The 11,996-nt window shown below is 42.7% G+C and overlaps 1 protein-coding gene across 5 annotated transcripts in view; it reads left to right on the top strand.

The window, feature by feature from the left end:
- usp32 (ubiquitin specific peptidase 32) overlaps window positions 1–11,552 on the top strand; it is a 56,316-nt gene extending 44,764 nt beyond the window's left edge. For all 5 annotated transcript variants that reach the window (XM_068712285.1, XM_068712270.1, XM_068712278.1 and 2 more), the window contains exons 23-34: window positions 1,582–1,756; window positions 1,853–2,004; window positions 2,516–2,627; window positions 2,718–2,917; window positions 3,169–3,353; window positions 3,814–3,900; window positions 4,219–4,339; window positions 5,643–5,834; window positions 5,974–6,199; window positions 6,427–6,872; window positions 6,984–7,076; window positions 7,685–11,552. In XM_068712285.1, the coding sequence (XP_068568386.1) occupies window positions 1,582–1,756; window positions 1,853–2,004; window positions 2,516–2,627; window positions 2,718–2,917; window positions 3,169–3,353; window positions 3,814–3,900; window positions 4,219–4,339; window positions 5,643–5,834; window positions 5,974–6,199; window positions 6,427–6,872; window positions 6,984–7,076; window positions 7,685–7,858 (2,163 nt within the window). In that variant the 3' untranslated portion in view covers window positions 7,859–11,552. The remainder of the gene's footprint in view (window positions 1–1,581; window positions 1,757–1,852; window positions 2,005–2,515; window positions 2,628–2,717; window positions 2,918–3,168; window positions 3,354–3,813; window positions 3,901–4,218; window positions 4,340–5,642; window positions 5,835–5,973; window positions 6,200–6,426; window positions 6,873–6,983; window positions 7,077–7,684) is intronic.
- Window positions 11,553–11,996: the final 444 nt, after the last annotated feature.

Here is an 11,996-nt window from a genome sequence, read left to right as displayed (position 1 = left end):
ACATTTAAAAGTGAATCCTGCCGTTTCTCCAACTCTCGCATCAATCGCCGCCATGTTGGTTCAAATAAAATCTTCATCGGCACGCAATGCATCTCGGGATATGCTGGGCCGCGAAGGATACATCAGATGTGTCCTCCAAATCTGGGACCTGAAGGCTGCATTCGTCGGCTGCATTTGAAGGAGTCTTCAACAAACTAGCGAAATGGGACGGTCTAGTCGCAGCGCTGTGACGCAACCGGTCTACGAATGCAGCCTTCGAAGGATGCAGCCCCTGAATTGAGACACAGCTTTTGTTTCAGAGCGTCAGTATTTACCATAACACTAAAGCTACAGTTGGTAACTTAAATAGAATGACTTACTAGCTGTAACGAGAACGTTTGTGACCCGACCACCAAAAACAGTTGCATCAAAACCGAGCACCGGCTGGAGAAAACTCTCTCCTTTTACAGCTAAACAGTAATTCAAATATGTTTCTGAAAACATTTCAAGCAAGAAATAGGCAATACAGTAACAGAATCTTGATTTATATTTGATCCGCGCTGCCTAGTTTGACAGTTTGATCAGAGTTGACAGGCAGTGATTGACAGCAGCGTAGAGACTCGTTGCTCTTACTGGTTGTTGTTCTTTGGGCACGGTGGAATCCCGCAAATGCCCTGAGGGGCACTTACACGAAAAGGAGGCTTTTTTTCAAAGATTATGTATCTCATAAACTTTTGTGAGAATATAGTGACATTTCGAGCAAATATGAGAAAAAAAGTTATTATGATTCAAATTAAAGACTGCACCTTTTACACTGTCTATAATCAATGTTTTTATGATACAAGATATGAAATGGCAATGTGCACATAGACCCACAGAGAATTGACTCGTTGCTAAATCCCCCCCTCAAATGCAGACTGGCTAAAATTTGATAATGTTGGTGCAGGGAGTGCAGTTAGTGACAGTGTGGGCTCCATGGTAGCCTGACAGAGTAGCAGCAGGGAGCAGGGCTTAGGGAAAGGTCAATTATCAATGTTTAGCCATCCAGGCTGTAACTTAACTGTTTAAGTTCGATGTCACCATTCTCGTAGTGTTGTCTTCAGCCGCAGCAGACAGCCGTTATAATGAAAGAAGTGAATCGCAGTGGAAAGGAGGGTGCATAATGGAGTCAACATTTCGTCTATTTCACTTTAATGAAATAGCAGGCAATGTCTGAAATGTTCAACTTTTTGATTAATTCCTTTGCAAGACGAATAATTGTAAATGTCCCCACTGCGGGACTAATAAAGGATTATCTTATCTTATCTTAATTAATTAGTGTAACAGTCACTGAAGGGGAATAGGCCAGTTATGACTTGAGCATCGGGCCTGTTGAGGTAATGAGCTGTCATATCGTCTGATGTCCATTCTGAGAGTCAAAAAATGAGGCGAAGAGAGAAGTCAATACCAGTCAGCCCATCATTCAAGCTCTCCTTTAAATTGCCAATGTTGCTGTATTGATGTTCTATTGGTCTTCAGTATGTTCTGAGGGATGGATTTGCAGGATCAGTGGTGTGTGATCTCACCATTCTGTCTGTTTGTCTATTCTCCTTCACCCTATAGGCATGGGAGAACCACCTCCGTAGGAACCGCTCCATTGTGGTGGATCTGTTCCACGGTCAGCTCAAGTCCCAGGTGAAGTGTAAGACCTGCGGACACATCAGCGCTCGCTTCGACCCCTTCAACTTCCTGTCTCTGCCCCTGCCCATGGACAGCTCCATGCATCTGGAGATCACTGGTGAGGCGGCTGAAGGAAAGATGCTGATCATGTGATCCTTTTTTTAAAATTATTTTTAAACAGCCTGACTCTCGTGTAATGTTGCTGTGTTTCTAGTCATTAAACTGGACGGCTCCACACCTGTGCGCTACGGCCTGAGGTTGAATATGGATGAAAAGTACACAGGCCTGAAGAAACAGCTGAGTGAGCTGTGCAGTCTGAAGCCCGAGCAGATCCTGTTGGCTGAGGTCCATACCTCCAACATCAAGGTACTGTTCCACTGGTCAGGCTGCCAAGTGCAGCCTGCACCACAGAGGGCAGGAGGCAACATTGTTCATGGTTTTATTCAACACAAATACCAAAGAAAAGCTCAGTTTACTCCAAATTACAAAAAAAAATTGTTTCTTACCTCCAGCACCACAAACAAAATTAAATTTATATGCATCGTATTGGGGTGGAGGCAGACATTTTGGAGACTGATGACATCACGTGCTAATTTGCATATATGTGGCGCCATTAGATAACACAGAAGAAAGAAAATTAACTTCAGACGATTGATAACATTTTCACAAAATCACATCAAACTAAGTGAAGCTAAGCTCACTCATACTGGCTTTATCATTAGCTGTTATTACTATTCAAGCTGTTGTTGGTGACTTTGAGTTCTTAAAAAACAACAACCTTTTAACCTATATAACTGATCCATTACACATACACTGCTGTCTGTTACTGCACTACTGTGTGGTGCTGCAGTCTGATGTCCAGATTCCTTGTGTTTAGAACTTTCCTCAGGACAACCACAAGGTCCGTCTGTCCGTTAACGGCTTCCTGTGTGCATTTGAGATCCCCGTGCCAGGTTCGCCGACGTCACTGAGCTCCCCCACTCTGACAGGTGAGACTGTTCGCTCACACTCTGTCTTTGCACTCTCGTCAGCGTGGATCCGTCTGAATCCACGGCTCTCTCTTTTCTCACCTTCATCAGACATCACCCCAATAGCCAATGGCTCTGCTGCTAAAGATAACCTGGGCAGTCAGCCCGTCCTCATCCCCAACGGTGGGCCCGGCACCATCGTGCCCTGTCACCCAGAGACGCCCCTTGCCAACGGGGTCGCCAATGGACACATCACACCGATGCAGGAGAGCCCCTTCATTGGATACATCATCGCCATGCACAGAAAGATGGTGAGAACTCCATGTTCTAAAGCAGCGTGCTGTATTGTACGATGTGCAAACAAAATACTGTCAGCTATTTTACAGTTGAATGGCTGAATGCTGTTGGATGTGCTGTATTAATGCCGAATTATTTATGATTCAAAATAATTTCTTTACATCACATATCCTCAAAACAGTTCAACGCAGTTGCTCTATAGATCAGCCAAAACAGCGACGCACCTGTGTTCGAGATGTAACTATCACTTGTGTCGCCCCCTCAGATGCGTACGGAGCTGTACTTCCTGTCATCTCAGAAGAACCGGCCCAGTCTGTTCGGCATGCCGCTCATAGTCCCCTGCACCGTCCACACCAGTAAGAAGGATCTGTACGATGCCGTGTGGATCCAAGTGTCCCGACTGGCCAGCCCACTTCCCCCACAGGAAGCCAGCAACCACGCCCAGGACTGGTGGGCTGACCGTCTGCTCCTTTCGCAATACATGTTTTTGTGTTTGCTTGTTTCTTAGTTTTTTTGCATTTGACAGAGCGACGTGTTGGTTAGCAGATTCCCCCCCCCACATCACAATGCTATGCTAGTATGTTTGCACTGAACTTACCAAGAGGGAGTTGTCTGAGATCTTTTGTAGCTGTGAAGTGAAGATGATTAAGAGTGGCCTGAGCAGATCAGCACAATCAAGATCAGAGCTTATTGCTATCAGCTATCTAGAGCCTTATCCATTTCTGCTCCTTTGTTTAGTGTAATTTACTCCAGGCTCAACCAAAAGGGCCCCACTGGAAGAATAAGACTGAGATAGTTTTGTTACACATGGCGTCGTGAGCCAGTTGATTGTCCAGTGTCAAAACAAACAACAACAAACTGTTAAAAATCGATCCACACAGACAGTTTTTTCTCTTCTTCTCACCTGCAGTGATGACAGTATGGGCTACCAGTACCCCTTCACTCTACGCGTTGTGGGTAAGGATGGCAACTCCTGTGCCTGGTGTCCTTGGTATAGGTAAGACAGAGTATTTCATAAACAAAGTAGGGAGTCATGTATGTGGTGTTGAGGAGACAGTGGGCCCAATGTAATGACATTTTTGTATTCTCTTCTTAACTTTCTTACTTTTGCCACATCGGTTTCAGCTAACTTAAACTAGGAATGATAAAAATGTCTTGGTTGCTTAATATGTACTGCAGCTGTACCCGTGTGTGTGTGTGTGTGTGTGTGTGTGTGTGTGTGTGTGTGTGTGTGTGTGTGTGTGTGTGTGTGTGTGTGTGTGTGTGTGTGTGTGTGTGTGTGTGTGTGTGTGTGTGTGTGTGTGTGTTTTTCCAGGTTCTGTCGAGGCTGTGCAATAGAGTGTACGGAGGACCGGGCCTCTGTAGGAAATGCTTACATAGCTGTGGACTGGGACCCCACCGCCCTGCATCTCCGCTACCAGACCTCCCAGGAGAGGGTACAACACACGCTCAATTCAATTCAATGAGGCTTTATTGGCAAGACCATAATATTACACAGTATTGCCAAAGCACATTGTACTGTACAAGGCGGTACAAACATGGGGAAGCATAGCACACTCTTTTTCACCCTCACTCTCTCACTCTCACCCTCACTCCCCTTCCCCCTGGCTGGGAGCACCAGTATAATATAGAGTAGTCGAGGGATTTCAATGAAAACAGCAATACAACATTAGAGATTATATATAATATATATATATATATCAACCAAATATATATATATATATATATATATATATCAACCAAATATATATATATATATATTTTATATATATATATATATATATATATTATATATATATAATATATATATATTATATATATATATATAATATATATAATATATATTATATATATATATATTATATATATATATATATAATATATATAATATATATTATATATAATATATATATATATATATGTATATATATATTTTATATATATATATATATATATATATATATATATATAATATATATATATATATATATTTTATATATATATATATATAAAATCTCTCTCTGAGTGTCTAGCCCTTTCTTTTCCATAGGTTGCACTGTGTTAATTATCAGCCACTCACCTTGATGCTCTGTTTACCTCATCATGAAGAAAAGTGCAACGGCAATGGTTACATCCATCACACAATATTGAACTCGGCACAGTTTTTCTTTCCCTCATTGTAATTTATCTCTGACTCTAACTGTCTTGGAGGATACTCAGTATTTGTCACCAGCACTTTTATTTTTTATCTCCGTGCTGCAGTAGACACATAAACTCTTTATTAATCTTTGAGCCTTACAATGAGATAATCTTGTCAACATTTAGGAAGTGAGGGTGAGCCTTCTACTGCAGATGGCTCAGAGTGAGGCCAACTGACTGAGTTCAGCTGAAGTCTTGTAGTATTCTGTATGTTTTAAGAAAAGAGCTAAGTGAGATAAGTAAACCTGCTAAACACAAAGTGCTTTGGTACTTCGTTTGACCACACAGAGTTACCAGCGAGCTGCTTAATGCTCAGTTCATTCAGCTACACAGGGTCCAGGGACTTATAGGCTGTGCCATTAAGGTTGTATTGTTACTGTTTTTACATACATATTGTAAGTATTGTGGTACATGTCTCTGGGAATATTTGTAAAAAATGCTGCTTCAAAGAATTATTTTACTCCAGAAATCGATTGGCTTTACCTTAAAAGACAAATGCAGTAGGTGGTTGTGAAAAAGAAGAATTCCTCCTCCCTGCAGATTGTAGAGGAGCACTGCAGTGTGGAGCAGTCCCGTCGGGCCCAGGCTGAGCCCATCAGCTTGGACAGCTGTCTGAAGGCCTTCACCAGCGAGGAAGAGCTGGGTGAGGACGAGCTCTACTACTGCTCCAAGTGCAAGACGCACCGGCTGGCCACTAAGAAGCTGGACCTCTGGAGGCTGCCACCCATGCTGGTCAGTGGCACACTTCTAAGTCTGTGTCAGACCTTAGCTTTGGCCTCGCAGGGATAGCTTCTAAATGTAATGTTTACTGTTTGCATTGAACGTAGTTCAAAGACAACACAGTATGTGTGATGTGTGTTCTCTTCTTCAGATTGTCCACCTGAAGCGCTTCCAGTTTGTAAATGGCCGTTGGATCAAATCCCAGAAGATTGTCAAGTTCCCGAGGGAGAATTTCGACCCCAGCGCCTTCCTGGCTCCCAGAGACCTGGAGCAGCACTGCCTCCACTCCCGCAGTGAGAGCGAGGATCTGCTGAGGGTCGGAGAAGACAACCTGTCTTCCATCTCTGCCCCCGCTGGCTTCTGCAACCTTCCCAAAGGTACCATATGTTGCTTTAATAATACATTTAAGCCTGGTATTTAGCTGTTGCTAGCCACTCATGCTCTGAGACTACTCAAATTTTTAAAGAGACATATGTATTTTTATTGTTATGCGTTTGTTGATTAAGAGCCAACAGCTTGTGAAACAAAATAAAGTATAAATGAGCAAAGCAGCTAATGGCCCAATGGCAGAGGAGATGTCTTTAACATATGTCTTTCCCAACAGCCTCCCCTGCCTCTAGCAGGAAGTCAGCACCTTCTCTTAGTCGGACCAGCAGCCCCTCTGGAAGCCCCAAGACCGGCAGCGGAGGCCGCAGGCCAGGTCGGCTACGCCTGCCCCAGCTGGGCAGCAGACACCGCCTCTCTAACAGCAAGGAGAACCTGGATGGAGCTGCTAATTCTGAAGCTGAGCCACGGGACGATGCGCCACAGCCCGACACGGAGGGGAGCACAGCATCGGGCCCTCCTGGATCAGGAGGGGCGTTCACTTCAGAGACATCTTCCGGCAGCGAGGCGTCCAGCAGCCACTGTGATGTGGTCTTGGTGAATGGTGACAGCAATGGGCTGAACTCAGACTGCAGCACAGAGAGCAGCCTGGAGCCTGACAACCTGCTGGTCCAGCACAGAGACAACATGTGTCTGGACGCCATCTACAACCTCTATGCAATATCAGTAAGTATCACACATCAACATCACTGTCATACAAGTAGTAATAGGCTTTCTCAATAAGCTTCTTTCTGCTTTGAAACAAGTCTAATATATGTTTCTGCTTCCTGTCCTCAGTGCCATTCAGGAATCATGGGAGGAGGCCACTATGTCACGTATGCCAAAAACCCCAATGAGAAATGGTACTGTTATAATGACAGCAGCTGTAAGGTAAGGCATTAGGACAAATTTAAGTCTATTTGTAAAATGAAAGCATATTTCCAACGGTCACCAACGAAAAATTAATCTGCATCATTCTGTCTGAAGTCAAGAGTCCACTGTGGTAAATCTGCCTCCGACATAGCAACATACAAGGTGGATGTGGATGCAGTCTAACATGCATGCACTGCCGGTCCAATCAAAGCACAGAGAAGTTTGGATAAAACACATAGAGGGAGAGCGAAGACATGTTCTGCTCGGGTTCACATTACTCCACTATATCTTTATATAGCTAATAGTTGTTTGATGCTGAATGAATGCCCTGAATATCACAGTTATATGATAGTGATTGTATTATTCCACCAATGACAGAATAAAGGTGTACAAATTAAAACAAATCTATACAAACTGATTGGAATAAAATGCATGGTAATATGTAGTATTTGGAAATTCTTGACTTTAGAGCCTTCTAGTGGTGGATGAATGCCACTACACATCTTAAATCTGCCTGTCATGTCTTACACAATTATCTCAGCTTTTGTAACAACACAAGAGGTTCATTGAGTTTATTGAGAAGATCAATCACATACCCTCTGTTTAAAAATGAATAATTCCCACAGGAAGTGCACTCTGAGGAGATCGACGCTGACTCGGCCTACATCCTCTTCTACGAGCAGCAGGGAGTGGACTACTCCCAGTTCCTGCCAAAGATCGATGGCAAGAAGATGGCTGACACCAGTAGCATGGATGAAGACTTTGAGTCCGACTACAAGAAATACTGTGTCCTCCAGTGATGGGCCCTTGTCTTCCATCAGCCAGCACTACTCCTGCTCTGAGCAGGAAGCAGCAGACGTTCAGACCACTCTGAAGGATTCAGACTGCCAATGACTAGAGTCGGACTGTGGTCCCTGCCCTTAGACATGCGTCGCAGCACTTTCTACACTTGATCGCAAACATATTTTAGTGCAGAGATTTGCCAAGACAACAATGAAGCCCCGGTGAAAGCACTAAATTTGTGTACTTTGCTGAGTCTGACCCCCCCCCTCCAACCGCCTCTTCTCCCATTACAACTACCCTCGCCATAAACATGTAACATTATACTCGCATACTAACGCATCTCTGAATGTATGCCAGTATGGCCAAGTCATGAAGTGATGTTGCTTAGTGATTGTGCGTTTATCACTTGTGATGTCAGAATGAGAAGCACTTACACCGGGAGTTATCATGTGATCTGAGCCTGGACATCTGACCCGAAGAAGGCCTCACAATGTCCAGATGTAAATGCTAAGCCAATGATTGGATACAGGTTGGGTTTGAAATGCAGAGAGCAAACAGGGCCCACGGGTTAACGAGCCTGTGCTGATGTCATATTTGATGCCACAGATCAACACGATGTTGACATTAGGAATCTAGTATATTGGATACTAGGGAAACATAAGTCACACGCTACCTCATCGCTTCCTGCAGTCTGTTTGCCCTAAAAGTCTGTGACAGTATTATTAATCATTTCAAAAGATATCTCCCCCTGCTAGGACACGCTCACAGGTCCTGATGGACATAAGAGTAGGCATTTTTGCCAAAACTGTGTTTCATTCCACAGCGGCCAAACATCAGTGGTGATTTGTGCAATGTTGACCTGTGTATCAGTCTGGGTTTGTTTAGGACAGGTGCCATAATTTCAAGAGACTCGCTTAAAGATTCATATACAGTATATGTTTAATACTTCTTTTTAGGGGGGGATTCTGCAAATGTGTTGTTTTATGAAAGATTTATTTTAGCGTTTGTTTTTTTTTCAGTCAGGTTAGGAATGGAAATGAATCTCAAAGCTTCATCAGAGGCATCCGGCTTGTTTTCACGCTGTAGCAACATTAACTTTTCGACTGCTGCAACTCTTAACTATTGAGATCCAAACTCATCTGTGATACTGATGACGCTCCCTGGAAAGCTGGCGATAACTTTATTGTAGTTACAAAATGGTTTTACCTGTCATTTTAACATTCTACTATTTAAAGAGTAACTTAGGAGTCCACTGATTTAGCAACGCACTCCCATCACAATGTCAGACCCATGAAGGCCAGTTTTAAAAAAAGATTTGACTTGACAGAACATGAGGTACCATCTTTTCTACTCCACACATTCATCTTTTCGATACTTTGCACAATGCAGCTCAAAATGTGGGCATGTTATGCTAGTAGCAGTTGAGCGGCTTCAGAGGTCTGGTAAGCTCACCTCTGATTTTTTTTTTTTGTTGTACATTTTCAGACTTGTAGTCTTTAGCCCTAACCGACACTGACTCAAGTGACATCACTTGAGGACATTCATCAGACTTCAAACAGCTCCCTCTGGAGACACAAAAGACTCTTTTTTTTCACACAGTACTCACTGCAGCCGTAAATCGAATTTTGTTGAGTTCCGTTTAACACAAGGGGGTTTTACCGGCCCCTCTGGTTGGAGGTTTCAGTCCTGTTTCTTGTGCTTGGTTGCTCCTGTCACCAGAAAACACATTTTCAGCAGGTGTTAAGTTGCTCTTCTCAACGCTGCCATACCTGGAACGCTCACCTGCACCTTGTGGTGAATTTGATTTTAAAGATGGCGTCCCGCTAAATATCCGTGGAAGCTTCAGCGATACTTGATTTTACGGGATTACCTACCAGGCAAAGAGGGCACATCCCTCAGGGTCCCAGACTCTCATGGGCCCTGTATTCTTAGGGGCCCATGTGTCAAAATCTACTTTTACTGCTTTTAGTATTTTACTTAATATCATACTTCTGCAGTGCATATTCCTAAGTGAATGTGTTTAATTTATTTACCGTAAATTAGTAAAATACAAAGTAGCACTGTACCCAATGGGTGGCCCTAATGTCCCCTAGCGGGTTACTTTGCCCCTAATGAGTCCCATAGAGCCAGTAATGTCCTATAAAGGAAGTTGTATTAAACTGCAAAATCACTGTCTGCCAATTAGAGAGGAAATGGAGACAGCTTCAACTGATGCACTTCAAATCAGTAAATTCCTATTAATTGCTCGCCTTATTTGGCAACAGGCAAGCATACATTTCAAAATGTATGAAGAATAAAGTTTCTGATATTAAATTGATAATGCATAAATATGTATTTAATATATTGTTTTAAGGAAATTCCTCTGGGTATCAAGAAATGCTGAAAAACACTATTGGTAAATTTCCGACCCTTACAATGTAAGGTTACCAAACCTTCTGTCCCCATAAACCTGCTGATATGAGATGGTTTCACTTTAATGTTTGTTTATTCCTCAAAAATAACCCCAGTCTGTCAAATCTGTTGAGCGCTACAGTACGTGTCTGGACTGTAGTCAGACCTGTAAAAACTAAACCCATCACATTTAGATTATCTTTTGTTTCCTGTCGGCCCGAGTCTAAATATTGGTTTCATGTGAATTCCAAATTGTGTTCCTCCTTCGATCTGAAGGTTTGGCTGTTTGATGTGACTGAGGTTAGTTGGAAATGTTGTGCCGTGTGGAGTCCAGTGGCAGAGCTTTGTGTCTGGTGTGTAGCAGCATGCGTGGAGATCCTCCTTCGAGGGGCTCGGTCTAATCACTGTGAACGGAAAGAATACAGTCAGCAGTTCCCCCACTTAGTCTTCTAGATCACAGGAGAGGAATCTCTGTGCTCACCTCTGTGTAGCTGCTGTATTTGTGAGGAGGAGAGAAGTATCTGTCACTGAATGAAACTTTATTTCTGCTTTGCAGAGTACGTTTGTTGAACAAATGGAAATGTTCAGAGGAGTGCTATTTATGTTTGCTTGCTCAGCTTTTTGTCCTCCACCCTCCTGCCTTTGCACCGAGCTGTAGACGATGTCCAGTTTGTTTCGGTGTTTAAAACGTCATGACGTGGCTCAAAGGGACCATTTTCCTAAGGATTAGTCTCTTGAGGACCCAGTTTGTAATGTTAAAGGTGCAATAGTTGTCGACTTCTTTTGTGGCTGTGAATGTTGCCTCAAACATCTACTTGTGTGATGCTAAGCTAACCACACCTATAGCTTCAACTGTATGAGCAAAAACACAACTTAAAGTTGCAGTTGATATCAGCACAATTTTCATGATCCAGGAACAAAGATTTTCTGCCCAAAAGAACTCAACTTTGATGCTAAAATTGATCCACGTAAAATAATATATTAAGCCCCCCCAGAAGAGTAGGTCGGAGTGACGGCAGGCAGTGCAATTTACTACTGAGCAGTCTGTCAGTGTCTGTAGCCTCATTTTATTTAAGTTCATCTGAACCAGACGTGTTAATTTAAAGAATTTTTTTGTAAGATGTTTGTTGAAAGAAAGTGAAGTTGCACTGACATGAAAACATGTACATAAAAAAATGTGTTTTGTAAATAAGCCAATGAAAACTGTATTTCAGTATGAACTGTACAAAATACTGTACTTGTAGTTGTATATGGAGTGATACCATTGATCTGTAACAAAATACCCAAGCAACAAATTAAATTCTGCAGAGGAAACGACAACACCAGAGTCTGTCTATCTGTTTGTCTGTCTGTCTGTCTTCTAAGCAATGCAGTTATTGCTTTTAATGGAGGCTGGTCGATTGACTCTAATTACCAACAGGATGAATTGTACATTTGGGGATCGGTCTTGTCCAATCAGAAGTTCCCGGTTGTCCAATACATGGAGCGTCATGTTAGTTCACACTTGCATTAGTATTCCTCCACCATCTCAAACCTTTTCTTCCCAAGCTAAAGGTTTGTGATTGTGGATTTCAGATCTAATCTATGTCTTTATTTATTAAGAGGAAATAACTTCTCCCAGCAGACTGTATAACCATTTGCTATGTATGGTCAATAACCTTAATGCGTCTTTGACTAAAGTTGTTTTATGACCAAATACCTGATTCCCATCGGCCTCAGTTGTCTACCTGCAAAACAACATGTTGCCCCGCTATCCTTCCTGGT

This window comes from Cebidichthys violaceus, unplaced genomic scaffold (assembly GCF_023349555.1).
Source record: "Cebidichthys violaceus isolate CVI_PGR_0920_01 unplaced genomic scaffold, fCebVio1.0.p SCAF_1, whole genome shotgun sequence".
Classification (NCBI taxonomy): Eukaryota; Metazoa; Chordata; class Actinopteri; order Perciformes; family Stichaeidae; genus Cebidichthys; species Cebidichthys violaceus.
This window is presented reverse-complemented; position numbering and strand designations above follow the sequence as displayed.